This window comes from Malaclemys terrapin, chromosome 19 (genome assembly GCF_027887155.1).
Source record: "Malaclemys terrapin pileata isolate rMalTer1 chromosome 19, rMalTer1.hap1, whole genome shotgun sequence".
NCBI classification, from domain to species: domain Eukaryota; kingdom Metazoa; phylum Chordata; order Testudines; family Emydidae; genus Malaclemys; species Malaclemys terrapin.
In genome coordinates, this window is record NC_071523.1 from 2368265 (window position 1) to 2385323 (window position 17059).

Sequence of the window (17059 nt, forward strand, 5' to 3'; positions counted from 1 at the left end):
GTTAGGATCACCACCCCGGGGGGTAGACAGCAGCTCACCTGTTTCTTGGTGTCCTTGCTGAGGACAGGTAAGGCTCCCTTGCAGGTGCGACGGCGCCCGTGCGTGGCCGCCCCCGGTTTCTGGAGCTTGCTGCGGTCAGGGTGGAAGAGCCCCACCCGCTTCGTGCACCCCACGTTGTACCTGCCAGGGGAGCCAGGAGCGGGTCAATGACGGGGTCTCAGTTCAGCAGCCTCACAACCCTGCCTCGCTCCCCACAGTGGCAGGATGGGTGCAGATGGCACCTGGGGGAGCCCTGCACGAGGCAGCACCCCGGCCCCTGGAGCCAGCATGTTGGGGGGCAGATGATGCTGAGAGGGATGGGGCGGGACTCGGGGGCTTTGCCCTATGGTGGGGTTGACATGTACAAAGGGGTTGGGCAATGCTAGGGGGCCTTGCCCAGCAGCAGAGCCGGGAATGCTGCTCGGCGGCTGTGGTGGTAGTGGGGTCTGGCACCCCTCTGTGGGGGGTAGGGTGGGGAGGGGGGGTGGGCAGGCGCCACTCAGCAGTGGTTACCTCTTGGCACAGGCCATGGAGCAGAAGCGTTTGGACCTCTTGAACTTGTAGGCGAAGTCAACGCGGCCACAGAGCTCACACTTCAGCTTCGGGGGGTTCCCCTCCTCTTTGGATTCTGTGGACACAGCGGGACACAGGGACAGACACAGGCACACCCGGCTCTTAGTGACGGCTCGCACAAGCCTGGCATGCAGCGGGGCCTTAGCCACTGCCTGGACAGAGCAACCCTGCCCCCCGGCACAGGCCAGCACTGGCCCCCAGCAGTGCCTCTCCCAGCACAGCCAATCCCCCCGCCACACACAGGTCACCCACCGTAGGCAAGAACGCTACCCCGCTTCCCCTGGCCACACAGCCCCCCCAGCAGGCCACTCTCGGCAGGCGCCTGGGTTGCTCTAGGTGAGGGGGTGACTGCCCCCGAAGGTTCCCTCTCTCTTAAAGGCCAGACGAGGGGATACAGCCGCCCTGCAGACACTCTGGCTCTCCCATGCCAGACAGGCAGGCTGGCCTGCCTCTGAGTGCCACGGGATCCTGCTTTAGTGGGTGGGCAAACGAATGTTATTCCTGGAGCCACGGGCTTGAGGGAGCAGCACAGGGACCCCGAGATGTTCCTGCCTCTTAACCCAGCAGCCCTGAGAAGACTGAACAACATCTGGGTGTTGGAGGCATCTCGGCCTTTACGTGTCCCCCCCCCACACACATTTTACCCACATTAGCAAATGGTTGCTGCACAATCGGTCTGAATGACTCATCCCCCCTTTGCATCCTGGCCCCCCAGCTCCCTCCATGGGTCCTGCTGCCAGACACCAGGCTGCCCCCCGAACCTGGAAGCCAGGCCAGGGTCCCTGGAAAGGCCCCAGGTGACAGGCCTGGCCCTAGCCCATAAGCCTATAGGCTGGAGGTCGAGAGCAGAAGCTCCCCAGCACAGCTACCTCTCAGCTCATCTGCCCTCCCCCCTTCCGCACTGTCCTTGTTCTCCACCCTCAGCGCCCTTTTCTCACCCCACAAAGTGTTGTGCAGCCTTCAATGGGCCCTCACAGTCCTTGGGAGGGGAGTCAGGATCATCACCCCCTCCCCCAAACCTTATGGCTGGGGAAACTGAGGCACAAAAAGGGGAAAGTGACTCTCACAGTCACCTGGGAGGGTAGTGGCAGAGGCAGAAATAGAACCCTGGTCTCCTGACTCCCAGCTCTAACCACTAGCCCATGCTCCCACCGCCCTATTCCCTGTGGTCTCTTCCTCCCCCGCTCCCCAGTGGGAATAGTGCAGAGGGCTGCTCTGCCTGGTCATCCCATAGCGTCCCCTCTGGTGGGGGCAGTGGGAAGGTTTGCCCCTCAGTACCCACTGGGTTCCCAAGGGAGCAGGCAGCCCCCGACCTCAGCTCCTAACGAATGCGACGGCTGCTCCCTCCCAACTAGAGGCATGGGACAATCAGCGGCAGGCGCCCCAGCTCTCTAGCGCCCCTGCTGGCCGGGGCCTACCTTGCAGATAGGGCTCCTCCATGTCAGAGTCAGTGGTGGTTGTATTGTCCTGCTGTGGGAGTTTCTCAGCCAAGAGGCCCTGGGCATACTTCTTCTTGAGATTCCCCACGAGCAGTGAAGAGCGCCCCACCTGGAGAGCCGGAGACACAGGGCGAGACAGGTTAGAGGGCTGCTCTGCCTGCAGCCTTGGGCCGGCTCTCGGCAGGCCTCCAGAAACCCTGCAGTGGGTGGAAAGAAGGGGGCTTCTCCCTGCAGGTGCCTGCCCCAGAACTCAGCTCCAAAACCACAGACCTTTGCTGTTGGGAGTTGGAGGAGAGCTTCCCCAGCTGGCAGCAGCGATAGGTCTGTTAGCGGCTCAGTGAGGCAGCCACTGAAGGGCAACAGCAGTGACCCACCAAGCCAGGCCGCTCTGGTGGGCCAGCTAGGGGGCAGAGGGATGCAGAGCAAAGCAAGGCTCCTGCTTCACGCTGCTCTGCCATGCTCCCTGCTGCACCAGCGGCGCTCCTGGCCTGCATGGAGTGGAGTTACTCAGGGGCACGCCCCGCTCGGGTTTGGAGGTGGAGCTGGAAGTTCGTGTGTCCAGGTACCCCACCATACCGCTCTGCTCCACTCCCCATGCCCCATCTGAACTCCCAGCTTACCACTTGCAAGCATGAGGCCAGCCGGCAACCCAGCTCAACCAGCTTGCAGCAAACTGGTATTAGAGGGTGCCAGGTCCAGAGGCTGAAACGACTTGCTCAGCCCCACACGCTGGGGAAAGCCGCCCCTCTCCTGTGCCTCTAAGGTGCATTTCTCCTCCACACAGAGTGCCGCGATCTTTGCCTCATCCCCATCTCCCCACTTCAGCAGCCAGCTCGCATGCTCAGTGCAACCTCCCTCAGTCATGCAGCAGATGCACGCAGGCCCCAATCCTGCATTACCCACCTGCTGCAAGCAGTCTCATCACGGCCTGAGTCAAAGGGCCATGTGAACCGCACAAGCAGTGGTGAAATCCACCCTGGGCAGTAGAAGGCCTCGGCACCACCGATATCCCGCAGGTTTAGGAAGGGCACGTATCTCATGCTAGGCCTCTGCGTGGGGGTGAATTTCATCCACTGCAATTTGCAGAGTCTCACAGCTCAGTCACCTGTCTGATTATTTTCCCCAGTATCAGAGGGTAGCCGTGTTAGTCTGAATCTGTAAAAAGCAACAGAGGGTCCTGTGGCACCTTTAAGACTAACAGAAGTATTGGGAGCATGAGCTTTCGTGGGTAAGAACCTCACTTCTTCAGATGCAAGAAGATGCATCTGAAGAAGTGAGGTTCTTACCCACGAAAGCTTATGCTCCCAATACTTCTGTTAGTCTTAAAGGTGCCACAGGTCCCTCTGTTATTTTCCCCAGGGCTCTCTCCCCAGGGAGGGCTGTTTCCTGCCCTGCCAGCTCACCGGGGAAGACAGTGTCGAAGGAGGTTTTGTTTTTGTTCTGAGGACAGTTGATCTTTTTCTCTAGCTCTAAAGCAGCTTGACCATTTTCGCGCCAAGTGGAATATTCCCCTTTGGACAGAGACCAGGCGGAGAGGAGACGGCTGGAATGGACCCCTGTAAGCACAGCAGCTGCTGCTCCTTCCTCAGGAGCGCTTGATGCAATGCACAGCTGGGCATGTCACTGTCTGTACCGACCCAAGTGCTCTGGCAAAGCGCGGGGGGGGGGGGGGGGTTCCTATCCTCAGGCTGAAGCTCTGACGGGGCTGCAGGCCCCCCACCCCCAGTTCCTGAGCACTTGGTTCTGCTAGGCGGCTGCACAGACAGGTTAACAGCACAAGATTTAGTTAAAGGTTCTTGTAAATAAAGTTAACAATAAAACTGAAACCGATGCCCAGAAGCGTCCCCGCCCCTTTCAAAGGCAGTAATTCCATTCCGCACTTTCACCTTCGTGCACGGTGAATCCAAGGGCTTTGAAAACAGCGACAAGTTTGAATCATAACCCTTGGGTTAGTGCTTTTCACCCCCGCCTCCCACAGTGCTTCCCAAAGTCTCATTATCCCCATGGCTCGCATGGGGAAACTGAGGCAGAGCAACTAAGGCCCCCATTTTTCAAAAGCGGCCTTGGATTTGGGGGACCTCAGGGCCCAGGTGCCCCAGTGGACACACCTAGGGCCTCATTTCCTGAAGCGCTGAGCACCCTCCGTGGGCGTGCACCATCCCAAACAAGGCCCAAAGTGTCTAAAACTGGGCACACAAATTCAGAGGCCACTTTTGAAAAGGAGCCTCACCCAGGATCACACCTGTCAGTGGAAGAGCTAGGAATGGAACTCAGGAGTCCTGACTCCCAGTCCTGTGCTCTAACCATTAGACCATCTGGCCCAGAATAGCACCCCACTGCAGGGGCAGGGTCTGCATCTCTCACAGCAGAGGTGAGCGCCCCCCTCAGGCTGAGCCATGGCACGGCAAAGACTGGAGGCCTATGCTCAGCTGGTTCCTGCTATCGTCAGGGAAACAGAGTGGGAGCAAGACCTGCGCGTGCGCCAAAGCGAGAACACAAAAAGCGAACAGCGTAAAGAGGGGAAAAGAAGAAGGTGCGTACCGGGAACGGCTCTGCCCCCTCCTGGATCACAAACCCTTCGATAACATGCGTCAGGACTTGGGGTTTCACAATGGCCTGTGGTGGTTTATTCTCACCATTCTGGGGGGCAGTGCCAGCGACAGTAGAGGCAGAGTTTCCGTTCCCTGATGTCATGCCGGGGCTGCTGGGGTCGTTCTGCACATGAACACGGTCCTGTCCCGGCTCTGCAGGGGGGAGACGAGATTGAGCTGCAGGGGTGGGGCTTGCACAGAGACACACAAATACATCCACAACTGGTGACAACGATGTGCGCACACCGCCACAGAGAACGCAGCCAGCGCGAGCAGTGACAGCACGCCCAGAGTGCAATAAGCATGCGCACACACGGCTAGGAGAGGCAGGGTGGGCCAGGCCTCCCATCCCCTTGCTCCCCCCAGGTGGGGCGGGCATGTGGCAAGGCAGTTGATCTTAGTAGGATTAGCAGCCTGTGTGGGATCTGCCCCCACACTGTTCAGTGGGGCAGCCATTACCATACAGCTGACTCCCCGGCTGTCCCCCCGGGACGGATGAATGGCCCAGCGCAGCCAGTCACATGGCACTCTCCCCCCGCCAGCCGGCGCACACAGGCTGGATTGTATGGAGCTGAATGCTCTCCAAGAACCCCCATGGGCAGAGTCAATGGACAGAGCACACTCCCCTCCAGCTGCGACTCTCCCAGGCACAATGAACAGAGGGGAGCGCCAGGAGGTCTGTGGGCAGCTGACTCCACTGTGCCCAGAGGATCTGGAATTAGAGGGGCCCAATCTCTACAGAGGATACACTAAAATACAGCAGGTCCTGTGCACAGCACCCCCGCCTCCCCCCCCCACACACACTCCATCACCCCGGCACTTAAGCTGGGGTATTCAAGCAATGAAGCATGGGGACCCCATACTGACTGTCCTTCTGAGCTGCTAGGGGCCTAGACGGACACCGGAGCCTTATCCACAGTGCCAGGCAGCGGGCCTCTCCAGCCCCATCAGACACTCTGCTACAGGAGGGCAGGGGGCTGGGAGCGGAGCCAGCTGGGATGGGGGGTGAGAGGCTCTGGGTGCTCCGAGGAGGCTCCCGCATACAATCTGGCACCAAGGGGATCCCTGCCAAGTAGGGGAGCGATTCCCCCTCTGCTGCAGCCCCTGGACACTGTCCTAAGTGCCACCTGCTCCCCCGGCACAGGAGGGTCCCTGAGGGGCCAGCAGCACAGAGAACAGAGATCCTGGAGTGATCCAGATTGCAAAGCTTTCCAGGGCTACTCTAGGTTATGCTGCGGCCAGCCCTGATACCAAGGTGCGGAGAGCGGTATAAGAATCTGTGCAGAACAGGAAGGGCTGCCTGGCCATCAGCAGAGCCTCAGCCCTGGTTGCCCGACACAAGGAAGAGCAAGTGGAGTGCAGGGCCCACAAACCGGCTATGGAGCCTTTGGATGCTAGGGAACGCATAGAAGTCGAGTCCCGGCTGGCAGTGGGGGAGTGCGCCAGTGCCCCCTGTTCACTGTGGCTGCTCTCTGGCCGCACAAACCAAGTTTGGCAGGGCTCAGCCTAGCTCCATGTGGGCAGGTGTCCAATAAACGCCATCACAGGGGCCAATAGCACGGGGGGGCCATAAGGCCAGACTCTCAGAACAGGCACACTGGGTGCAGAGCCCTTATGGAGCTGGGGCCCGTGATGTCCATGCCCCTCTCTCCCCCCATGACAGCATCCCCACTGGCTCAAGGCTAAAACATAACCAGAAGAGGCCACATGTGTGGGATGCCTGTCCCACCACCAGACCCTTTGCCCCTGAGGTGCTGCTCTGGCCACCTGGGCAGGGCTAGGCCATGAGAACAGAGCTAGCAGGGCACAGCCAGGGGATTTATGGCACCAGAGCACCGCAGAGCCCTGGAGGCATGTGCCTCTGTCTTAGCAGCAAGGAGCCTCTCATGGCAAATCTGTGCCATCCCCCAGGTTACCCCGGCACCCTGCCACGGCGCCTCTTCTCAGTATGACTGTGCAAAGTAACACCTGGGGCAGAGCCAGGGCTGAGAGCACTGCAAGGCAGCTAAATGGGCATGCGGTGTCAGCGCACATCCAAGTAGTTCTCATTGCAGGAAATCTGCCTTGGACTACACTACCCAGAATCCCTCACGGGAAGCAGCATGAGGACTCCGAGGCAGCCAATGCAGCAGCCCAGTGATTTGCTGGCTGCAAACCTTGTGGTCGCAGTGGGTCTGTACAGCCTAACCCCCTACATGGACGGAGAGCAGCACAGGCCAGGGCAGGCCTGGTTCCCAGCAGAGCCGAGTCCCATGGGTGTGCCACCCCCCAAGCCCCTGCAAAGGAGCCCAAATGGGCCTCTCTCACCCCCACCACTGTGACGTCAGTGCGCCTTACGTCCATGGCAGGGGGAATCGCCGCCCCTCCCATCCTCCCAGCCAAGCACCCTTTCCCTCCCCAGAGGGTGGAGTTTTCTTCTCCCTCCTTTGTAGGGCAGAAAGGGATTCACTGACCTGAGCTGGGGAGACTCTTGCAGGGCTTGTGGTTTCACCCCCTGGACTCTAAAGCAGGTCCCTTTGCTGCACAGCGCTAGCACCTCCTCCCATCTCTGCCCCCGCCTTCCCAGCAAACATCAGTGCAGCAGTCATTAAACATTAAACACATGCAGCGGGCAGGGGCCCAGTGTGGCTGGGAGCAGGATGTTCCCAGAACCGGCATGCGCTGGCTGGGCCCAGCCCCTGCTGGAGTCTCATTGGCTCCTATTAGGAGAACAATGTGGCTAGGCTAGGCTAGGGCAGGGCAAGCAGGCTGCGGTTTAACTTACTGCCCCTGGAGAGTTTAGGCCAGGGAAGGGGTGGAAGCTGGCTGCTGGGCATGGTTGCGGGCCGAGTAGTCTGCACACGCAATGCACTGACAGCGTGCGTGTAGGTGCAGACTGTGGGGGCGCGTGCAGGCAGTGTAGTGCACAGACTGTGCGAATGAGGGGAGCAGATGGGAATGGGGTGGGCAGACGAGATGGGGCAGCAGGAGGGGGCTGATAATCCTAGAAAAGCAGGGCTGGAAGGGGCCTCAAGAGATCATCTAGTCAGGACAAGACCAAGAAAACACCACCTGTGCAGAGTTTGCAATTAGAGAACCCCCCCCACCCCCATGGCTGGAATTGAGGCTCCTCCCCCCCCACGCAGCTGCAGCCCCCCCATTAAGGCGCAGTGGGCAGGATGGGGCGTTCAGGGTGATGAGACGAGAGCGGCACAGGAACCAGGACACACCCACGGCTCTGAAGAGGAGTCTGAGCGCAGGCTAGGACCCTCTGTGCTCCCTACAGCTCAGCCACAACAGGGGGAGGGGGACCCAGGGAGGCTCCTCTCAAACACTGAGATCCTGCCCTCTTCCCCCATGGGGGCAGACAGGAGAACGTGACTAACGATGCGAGGGTCAGGGTCTCTGCCCATTGCCAAGGAGGAGGAACGACACTCAGCCCCAGAATGAAAAGGCGGATTGACAGGAAAGCCAGCTGAGGGTGGCTGGGAAGTGGCAGTAGAATGGGGACCCCAGAACCCGGTCTCCCCCCAGAGAAGGGCCTGTGCGATTGGAGGTCGGCAGGTGGGGTGACTGGAGATGCCAGAAGGGGGACTGGACTGAGCCTGGAAGCAGCTGGAAAGCCTGTGAGGTTGGGTGTAGCACTCTGCATCACAAGGAGACCATGGAGTCCAGCCCCAGCAGGGCCCCCCCAGACCACAGGGTGGTGCCATTGACAGGGCCACAGACAGACAACAGAGAGAGGGTCACGGATTGCCTTGAGGTTCCTGGGACTGGGAGCAAAGCAGGAGCCTGAGTTAAGGAGAACAATGGCCCCGAGGAGCCAGGCCGAGGAGGAGGGAGTCCACACACTTCAGGGAGTTCCTGGAGCAAAGGCCAAAGGAGATGGCAGATGGGGACGGAGAGATTCGGGAGCAAGTCCCAGGAGCTGCTGGACAAGGAGATGATCCAGGTCAAAGCAAGCAATAGGGCACCCCAGGGACAGGGAGCCCAGAGCCTGGGGCAGGCGTTTCCAGGAACAAAGGATGAAGTATTAGCAAGTCCAGAAGCAGACCAGACTTGGGACTCCAGCTGCTCCAGCCCAGGGAGATCAATTGCATCAAAAGCCCAGCTGGGCGTAGTGCTGGTGTGATGAGATCAAAGGCTCTGGCCACCCAGGAAGTGCAGTCCCGGTGCTGGGGAGCCATGCTCTGGGGGAGAGGGAAGACTCCTGCTGTGCAAAGGGCGCTGTGGCAGTGGGTAATCCTCTGTGCGGAGATGGGGTATCTCTGCAACACTCCCCCAGGGAAAGCAGCATTTGCAATCCGAGGGGATAGACGATCTACAGGCAGCTGTAAACAGCTCAGGCTGGTTGGTGCTGGGGGGGTGGCGCCGCATACTCTGGGACCCCTTTAACATCAGTGTCACTCTGCAAAAGTTGCCGGAGGCCTCCATGCGCCGCAGGGGGAGCAGCATCATTCCTCCCTGAGCTAGCGCACACACACCCCCCACCCCGGAGCGAGAGGGGAGCTCAGTCTCCATGGCTCAATCATCCTTTTCTTTTCTGCAGAGGCTGCCAGACAAGCGGCCCCAACAGTGACAACTGCGAGGGTGGATTCCTTGTCATGTGGACACCTGTCAGCTGAGACCCCTCAACTCGTTGCACCTAGAGGCTCCTGAAGCTATTTGAGAACAGCACTCCACTAGCCTGAGCTAGAGTCAAGACTCTTAACCCCCTGAAGCAGCCAGCCCCCTTCCTGCCACGCAGTGAGTATTCCAGGGAACCCACCAGCCCCTCTGAGATCAGAAGCAGAAGAGACACAGAACAGGGATCCTTTGGAGCCTGGGAAATCCTCACCAGAAAACCCCACGCTCACTGCCTCCCCCATCACCATCTGCAACATGTACTCTGGCCATGCCAGGCTGAGAGCAGAGGGAAGAAGGGGTCCTGGCACATCCTAGGGACCAGGCCTATCCTACCCCCCACACCCTCCTTCCCCAGCCTGGGTTACAATGCAGCTCCAATCATACTTTGGCAGCCTCAGCCTAGTGGCTGATTCACACTCTACGTTGAGGCTGGTGTGAGGAGCTGGCTCTTGAGTTTTCAGCCACCTACTTATGTCCAGGCCTTTGTGGTTCACTCTGCATCAGCACTGAATGCTGAATACTTCTGGGGCCCAGTGCCGGATGGTGCTGGTGCCCACAACGCCAGGTGAAGTCACTGGGAGCGATGGATGCGCAGCACCTTTGAAAGCCGGGTCAGGAATGTGCATGCACACGGGTTCCAGCAGGATCTGGATTTTTCCAGCCTACCGGGGGCAGCTACAGCGTCCCTCTAGCAAAGATGCAACACGCAATGTATCTACCAGCCTGGTCACACGAACCACATAAGCCCCAGGGCACAACCCCCTCCCCCATTGGCCACACGCTGCACAGCAGCAGAGGGGCAACTGGTCCAGCCCCGGACTGGCAGTTTCCCCCGCCAACCCCTCCTCCTCGTGTGCCAAGGAGACACCCCACTGGGCTGCCGGGGTCCGCTGGGCTGCAACTTCCATGGCTCCCTCCAGCGCCCCCGGCAGCTAGGCTCCCCGCCTCCCCTTCCCCTCCCACGCCCCCGCCCCTCGTGTCCTCCGCTGAACCCGGGAGCTGCGCTGCGCTGTGTATCCGGAGCCCGGCCGCGAGCACTAACCTGAGCGAATCAAAGGCGCAGCGGCCGGTCCCGCGATCCCGCCCGGGGGTGGCCCCCCCGGAGCCCCATCTCCGGAACGAGCGCTCGGCACAAACAAAGGGCCAGCCCCGCTGCCGCTCCCTGCGCCCGGGCGCTACGGCTGGGAGGGGAGCCAGCTCCGGCCTGGAGCCCCCAGCGCAGCCTCCGGCCGCCCGCGCCGGGGCATCGGAGGAGGTCGAGACAAAGGAGCCGCCGCCCCGGCGCTGGGGGCGGCGGAGAAATGCCCCGCCCGGCCCCGGGGTCAGGCTGGGCCCGGCCTCGGGCAGGCGGGAGCGGGAGCGGTCGCGGCCCCGGGCCGGGCTGCGCTCGAGCTCTGCGATGGCACCGGCCCCTCGCGTCTCCGCTCCGGCTCCCGGGCGGCGTCAGGCAGCGGGCGCAACCGGCCGCATCCCCCGGCCGCCCCGCCCCGCCGGCTTGGCCGCGCTCAGTCGCTCCGAGGCTGGGCAAGGCGGTCGCGGGCGGCGCAGACAATGCGAGTGCGCGCAGCCTGCGCGGGGGGAGCGGGCAGGGCGCGTCGGCCGCTTTGTAAGGCCGCCCGAGCCACGCAGGCGAGCGCTGCCATTGGCCGCCCGGCCCGGGCCCGCCTCCAATCCCCGCGCCGCGAGGGGGCGGCGGCAGCAGCTGCTGGGGCAGGGCCCAGCTGGCCCCGCCGGGAGGGAAGCGGCTCCGCGCAGCAAGGCCCGGGAAGGCGCCGGCTAGGAGCTAAGGCCGGCCCCAGAGCCGGCGGGGGCCGGATAGAGCAGGCCCCGCGCTGCACGGAGCGCGCCCCTTCGCCCGGGCCCTGCACGCTGAGAGCCCCGGGGGGGCGGGCGCACACAGACGGTAGCCCGGGGCCCCGGCCCTAGCTCTAGGGCCAGGAAAGGCTCCCGTGCGTGCGCAAGGCCGGGCCTGGGAGAAAGAGGCAGCGGCTGGGGGTGCATGGAAGCGGCTTTGGTCCAGGCAGCACCGCGCAGACGGGCTGCCATAGATTGGGGGCGGTTTAGCCCGCTGAGAAGATGCACAGTTTGATGCTATTAGTGAGATTGTGAGGACACTAATGCCTGCAGCTGTAATTTTCACTCCATGCAGCGGAAGAAGTGGGGTTTTTATCCACAAAAGCTTAAGGCTAAATAAATCTGTTAGCCTTTAAGGCCGGGGTTCTCAAACTGGGGGTCGGGACCACTCAGGGGGTCACGAGGTCATTACATGGAGGGTCATGAGCTGTCAACCTCCACCCCAAACTCCGCTTGCCGCCGGCATTTATAATGGTGTTAAATATATTTAAAAGCGTGTTTAATTTATTACTCAGAGGCTTGTACTGGTGACCCCTTTCACATCACAAAAGTTTGAGACCCACTGCTTTAAGGTGCCACCGGACACCTTGTTGTTGTGAGGATGGGGACTATTAAAAGGATTGTCAACTGTATTACTATTTATTTTGTTTAAAATTGTATTCTAGCTTGTAAACATTAATAAACTATCATAATGCACACAATACCCAGACCCCCACATGTGCTCTCTTCACAAACTCACACACATGCACACCATAACAGTCCCCACACACACTATGCACAGACACACTCCCATGCACTATTCTCAAACACATTGCACACACCCTGGATGTTAAATCAGGCACTTCCACCGACAGCAAGTACATACTTTACAATTCCATTATATCCTATCCTGTGTGGGTGTCATGTTGTGAGGTACAAGTCTGATGGCCTGAGCACAAGGCTGGGGACCAGGTACCGCTGATTTCTCAACCCGGCCCTAACACTGGCTCCTTGTACAAGAGCAAAGCCCGCTGCTGCTCTGCACCTCAGTTTCCTCACCTGTAAAAGCAAATGTTGGCAGAGTGCTCTGGACTTTGTAAATATACTGAGTGAGGATATTTGTGTATTATAGGAGCCCTGCCTTTCTATTGGTTCCTGCACCAACCTGACTGCTAGGAAACAACCCATTCTGGCAAGCAGACACTGTCTCTGTGACAATGTGCAGTTAAACTGCAGTGTTTCCTACATAAAGAGGTTGTTATTTTAGATGAACAGTAATGACCTCTGGGTCAGGCATTACCTGGTTAAAAGGCCTCTGCTGTTCCTATTCACTGCACAATTTGGATTGTATAAAGCAAACCGTAACACAAACAGAAATAAGTTTCCATGGCTTAAAAACAATAAATATTAAGTCCAGTGGAAACAATGTTTTGTAAACTTCCCCTGCAGAGTTTTCAGCCCAAAGGCTGCAGCGCTGAGAACCTCAAAGTGAAACTGAGAAGAAACCAAAGGGCAACACCGGATGCTAATGTTTGTTATTGCCTACGCAGTGACACTGAAATAGGGACAAATCAGAGATTTTACAAGCACTTTCCCTTGTAAAGACTTCATGTGGTTTTTAGCAACACACATACAGAAACAGCTGTTTGCAATACACAGGGTGCCAGCGATACCATGAAATCCACCAGGGATTTAGCTATTGATCTTGGTTTTACGTGGAGGGTGCCTAGAGACTATGGTGATGGGCAGCTGGAGAACATCCTAAGGGTTGGTCTACACTTAAAGGTTTTATCAGCATATTTATGCCATTAAAAGCCCTAGTGTAGACAGTTCTATTGGTACAGAAGTGACTATACCAGTCGAGTTGATGCCAGGTCCCCGATATAGTGTGTAAGCACTTTATACTGATAGACCACACCTACACTAAGCAAGTTTTGGTGGCTTAACTAAAGATCCAGATACATTGGCAAAACCTTTCCGTAGTGTAGACAAGGGGCTGGATTAGATTAGATAGATAAGGTCTGTCTGAGTTGTACTTGGTGAAGGACCTGACGTGGTGGGCAAATAAGCATAGCTTGGCCCAACCTTGGTGACTGCCCAGCCCTGCAGCCGGCCCCCTGTGTAAATCAGAACAGCTCATGGGCGTCTCTAATTACACCCAGCTGCCCACTGGCACCAAAGGGCCATTCCAGCAGCCAGGAGTAGCCGGAGTACACAGGCAGTTTGCCCACACCCCCTTGCCCACAGCTGGGCTCTCACTAATGCCAGGGGAAAAGCTGGGGGTGGCATAGTTCCATCAGAGAGGTGTGTGAATTTCAGTGAAGGGCCTGATTCTGAGTTCACGTACACCTGTGTAAATCAGGATTAACTCCCATGAAGTCTATGGCGTTACACTGGCATAAGGGAACCGGATCAAGCTATTGTGTGTCCTGTGCTTTTGGGTCCTTCAGGATGGGAAGCACTACAGCAGTGTGAGGAATTAATTCTTTATGCTGTAACTACTGGTGGGAAGACATGGAATACATGAGGAAATCATGGGCCACATTCTGTCCCACTCCAGCAATGCAGGACAGCCTGGAAACTCAATTCCCAGCTGGTAACTGCCAATATCACTCCTCGCTTTTGGGTACCACATTTGCTTCTCTCCACTCCACCAGCATCTCTCCCATTCTCCATGACTTCTGTGAAAAACAGCTTCTTTAGCTGATACCTCAAGGAGATCTATACAGGCAGAATAGAGCCACCCAGGCTGGAGTGGGGCCCAGACTCCCTCTGTTGCAAAAGGAGTCAGATGACCTTAAATGGCCATGACAGGTTATAATGGGCTAATGTATCAAACTCTCCTGTCCTTTCTGCTCCCGCTCTGCAGAGGGACAGTGTGGAGCTGCAGGAGCTCTCTGTCTCTCTCTCACATCCATGCCAACCCATTTCCAAACCACGCTGGACTGCTGAGTCCATACCAGGCTCCTAAGGGAAGGGCACTTCCAGAGTTTTAGGCTCCCACTTGACCCTTAAGAGCATCAGTTTGTGACCTGAAAAATCCTCTGGATTTTCTGGGCTTGCATCTGTTGCTCCCAGCTCCTTTATACTGTTTTGGAGGCAAAAGGGGGCCTGAAGGTGCCCCAGGGAAACCCTCCTGCACAGCTCCCACCTCCCTCCAGCAGAGTGGAATGCCCATCAGGACTCTAGGCCAACTCCTTTCCCAGCCCGTGCTGTGCAGGCACCCAGAGCGCTCCAACCGTTCTCTGCTGCCTGTGGCCGACATGGGGAAATGAGAATAAGTCAGAGCGGTCCCAAGGCTGCTCTAAATTACACCAGGGGCCAGGCACGCCCAGGGGGTTGAGAAGCAGGAATGTGGCTTAAAGCCACCGATGCCCCTGCCCGTCCTGTGCAGAGGAATGGGGTAACACGACTTTCCCCCCCCCAGCACTAATGGTGGCCCCTCCTAGGCCAGGCTGGAGCACATTGTGGGGCTGAAGAGACAGCACTGCGATCTCTGCTCTCCCCAGGTCCATCTGAGCCTGATCTCCCCTCACTGGCTTTAACTGCACACTGCGTCCCCCTCCAGGTAGGCCCCCGAGCAAACTGAGTCAGGCAGAAGGGAGCTAGGGCTGGTGTGTGGGGGAGGGGACCCTGGAAGCACTATAAGGGTGCGCAGTGTGTGGGCTGAGCCCCTACTGACAGGCCCCCCCCAGCAGCAAGTGGTGCCGGGGAAGGGGCCGTCAGTGGGAGCAGAAGGCAGATTTGCACAGTGCTGCAAGGGATCAGTCCCTGCATAGGCTGCACCTGAATTCAGCTGTGAGCAGAGCCAGGCGGGCGGGGGAGGGGTTGCTCCATTTCATTTGTTTGAAGGCCAGCGGCTGCACCCGGAGGCTGTTGCCCTTCAACCCCAGTGCAGGCACCTCCCCCCATGCATTGCCCCCACCAAGGTGCCTCAGCCCGGGGGCCAGAGGGGAGCTCAATCCTCGCCCTTCTACTGAGGCTGCCAGCGAGAGTAGACCCACCAAACGCATTTCCCAGAGGCCCCAGGTGCGGGCAGATGAGAATTCCCTGCAGCCACTACGCACTGGGCTGTCCTTTGAAACCCAGGGGGATTTGTGAGCACAGCTGCCCTGGACTCTCCCAGCGGGGCTATGCAGCTCCCCGGGGTAGGGGGGTGTTGTCTCAAAGGGTAGCTACTCCGAACGTGCTCGCTGGTTGCTGGAGTCACACAATATTCAGCCCCAGTCTGCTATTTTGGGGCTGCGGTTTGGAGTTCGTTTGGGTGGAGTTGTCAGAAAGAGCCCAGCCCCTGCAAGGTCCTAGTGGGGCACTGGCTCAGTCAGCTCTACCACTTCCCACCGCCTGGGCCATTCTTTGAAGGGCTCTCACATCCTGATGTGTTTGGAGGCCAGCGGCTGCACCAGGAGCCTGTTGCCCTTCAGCCCCAGTGCAGGCAACCTGCATAGCCCAGCTGGGAGAATCCAGGGCCTGTCCTGGGGCTGAAGGGCAACAGGCTCCTGGTGCAGGCGCTGGCCTTCGAACACATCAGGATGTGAGAGCCCTTCAAAGAATGGCCCGTGGCGGTGGGAAGTGGTAGAGCTGACTGATCCAGTGCCCCAGTCGGACCTTGCAGGGGCTGGGCTCTTTCAAACAAGAGACTCGGGCCACTCGTCAGTGCAGGTCCCATGGCACTTTGCATGAGCATTGCATTAGCCCGGGTGTCCTGGCTGAATTCCACATGGCTAGCTATAGCCTGCCTCCCTACATCTCCAGGTGCAGTTTCAATTCACTGCTCTCTTCTACTTTGCTTCCTGTTCTAAACTATTGTGGAAGGACTCTTGTGAGCTGACACGTCCCACCCCAGACGTGGCTGCATTTCAGTGCTCACTGGAAGGGTTCCTGTACAGATGTAAAGGAGTGACTGGAGTTAGGGACTGAAGTCATGAGTCTTGGGTTCTCTTCCCTAGCCTTCCATGGATTCACTATCTGGTCTCAATCAAGTCACGTCCCTGCTCCATGCCTCAGTTTCCCCATCTAGAGAATGTGGCTAAGGCTATTTCCCTACCTTGCAGTGCTTTGGGATCCTGCAGGGTGCTGTAGAAAAGCAAGGTGAATGGGTGCCCAGGGCCCTGCTCGAGCATGGGAAGCCTGCAGCCTTTGAAGTTGCTGCCAACAAAGAGTGCGGACTTTCCACACTCCGGGGCTCCTACATTATTTCCAATGGGGACAGGCGTCGCAGGCAGGAGCCCATGCTGGGGAATACCAGGCTAGCTGGGGATGCAAGTGGAGCACACAATCGTCCCATCCCTGGGCTCCAACCTGAGCAGCACTAACCCCGGGCTTCACTGATGTGCCGGCTGCACTAAGACCAGGGAGGAATCGTAGGGAGACAAGGGCCTCCTGCTTTCCTGGAACGGTGCATCCAGCGCTGATTCCAGCCAGCGCAGCTCTCTGGTCTCTGCTGGGCAGGGATGGGAAAAAAGCTGTTGCCAAGAATAAAGGGAGTGGTTGCTCCATGGTGGTTCATGAGTCTGGTGAGACCAAGGACAAGGCGCAGGCTTAGACCAAGCTCCTAGAGCATGGAGGGGGGATGAGGGAGACTGGGTGTGCGTCTTTCACAGAGGTGGTGACTGCGACCTGATCTCACCCCAGCTCGCTCTCACCTGCTCTTCGCTACCCAGGCCCAGCTGAGAAGCAAGCTCTCCTGCCTGCCCAGATGCCATGGCCTGAGCCTCGTGCCACCATTTACACCAGTGCACAGTGGGGGTGGAAGGCCACCAGCCTAACTGGGCAATGTCTCCCTCCACTTTGTAAGGGACGGGCCAAGCTGCAGGGCCACAGTGAAACACTGGAATTCTCCTCCATCGCAGATCCCCTCCCAGGGGGCACTCTGCCCCAGGCTGTGCCAGCTTTGCCCGGTATGATTCCTGCTGGGATCATGCCTGCACACTGCCCCCAGCACCCTTGCACCCCACATGCACAACCCCCCCATGCCCA

General features: G+C 58.7%; 1 protein-coding gene across 7 annotated transcripts in view; it reads right to left on the minus strand.

Moving 5' to 3' along the window:
• Positions 1–17059, minus strand: part of PHC2 (polyhomeotic homolog 2) — a 142528-nt gene that overhangs the window by 3351 nt on the left and 122118 nt on the right. For 5 of the 7 annotated variants that reach the window (XM_054009063.1, XM_054009064.1, XM_054009065.1 and 2 more), the window contains 4 exons: positions 4593–4795; positions 2031–2160; positions 553–667; positions 39–180 (listed from right to left, as the gene is read on the minus strand). In XM_054009063.1, the coding sequence (XP_053865038.1) occupies positions 39–180; positions 553–667; positions 2031–2160; positions 4593–4795 (590 nt within the window). Of the gene's footprint in view, positions 1–38; positions 181–552; positions 668–2030; positions 2161–4592; positions 4796–7095; positions 7170–10289; positions 10820–17059 lie in introns of those variants that run through there. The other 2 variants (XM_054009069.1, XM_054009070.1) reach the window with 2 other exon arrangements.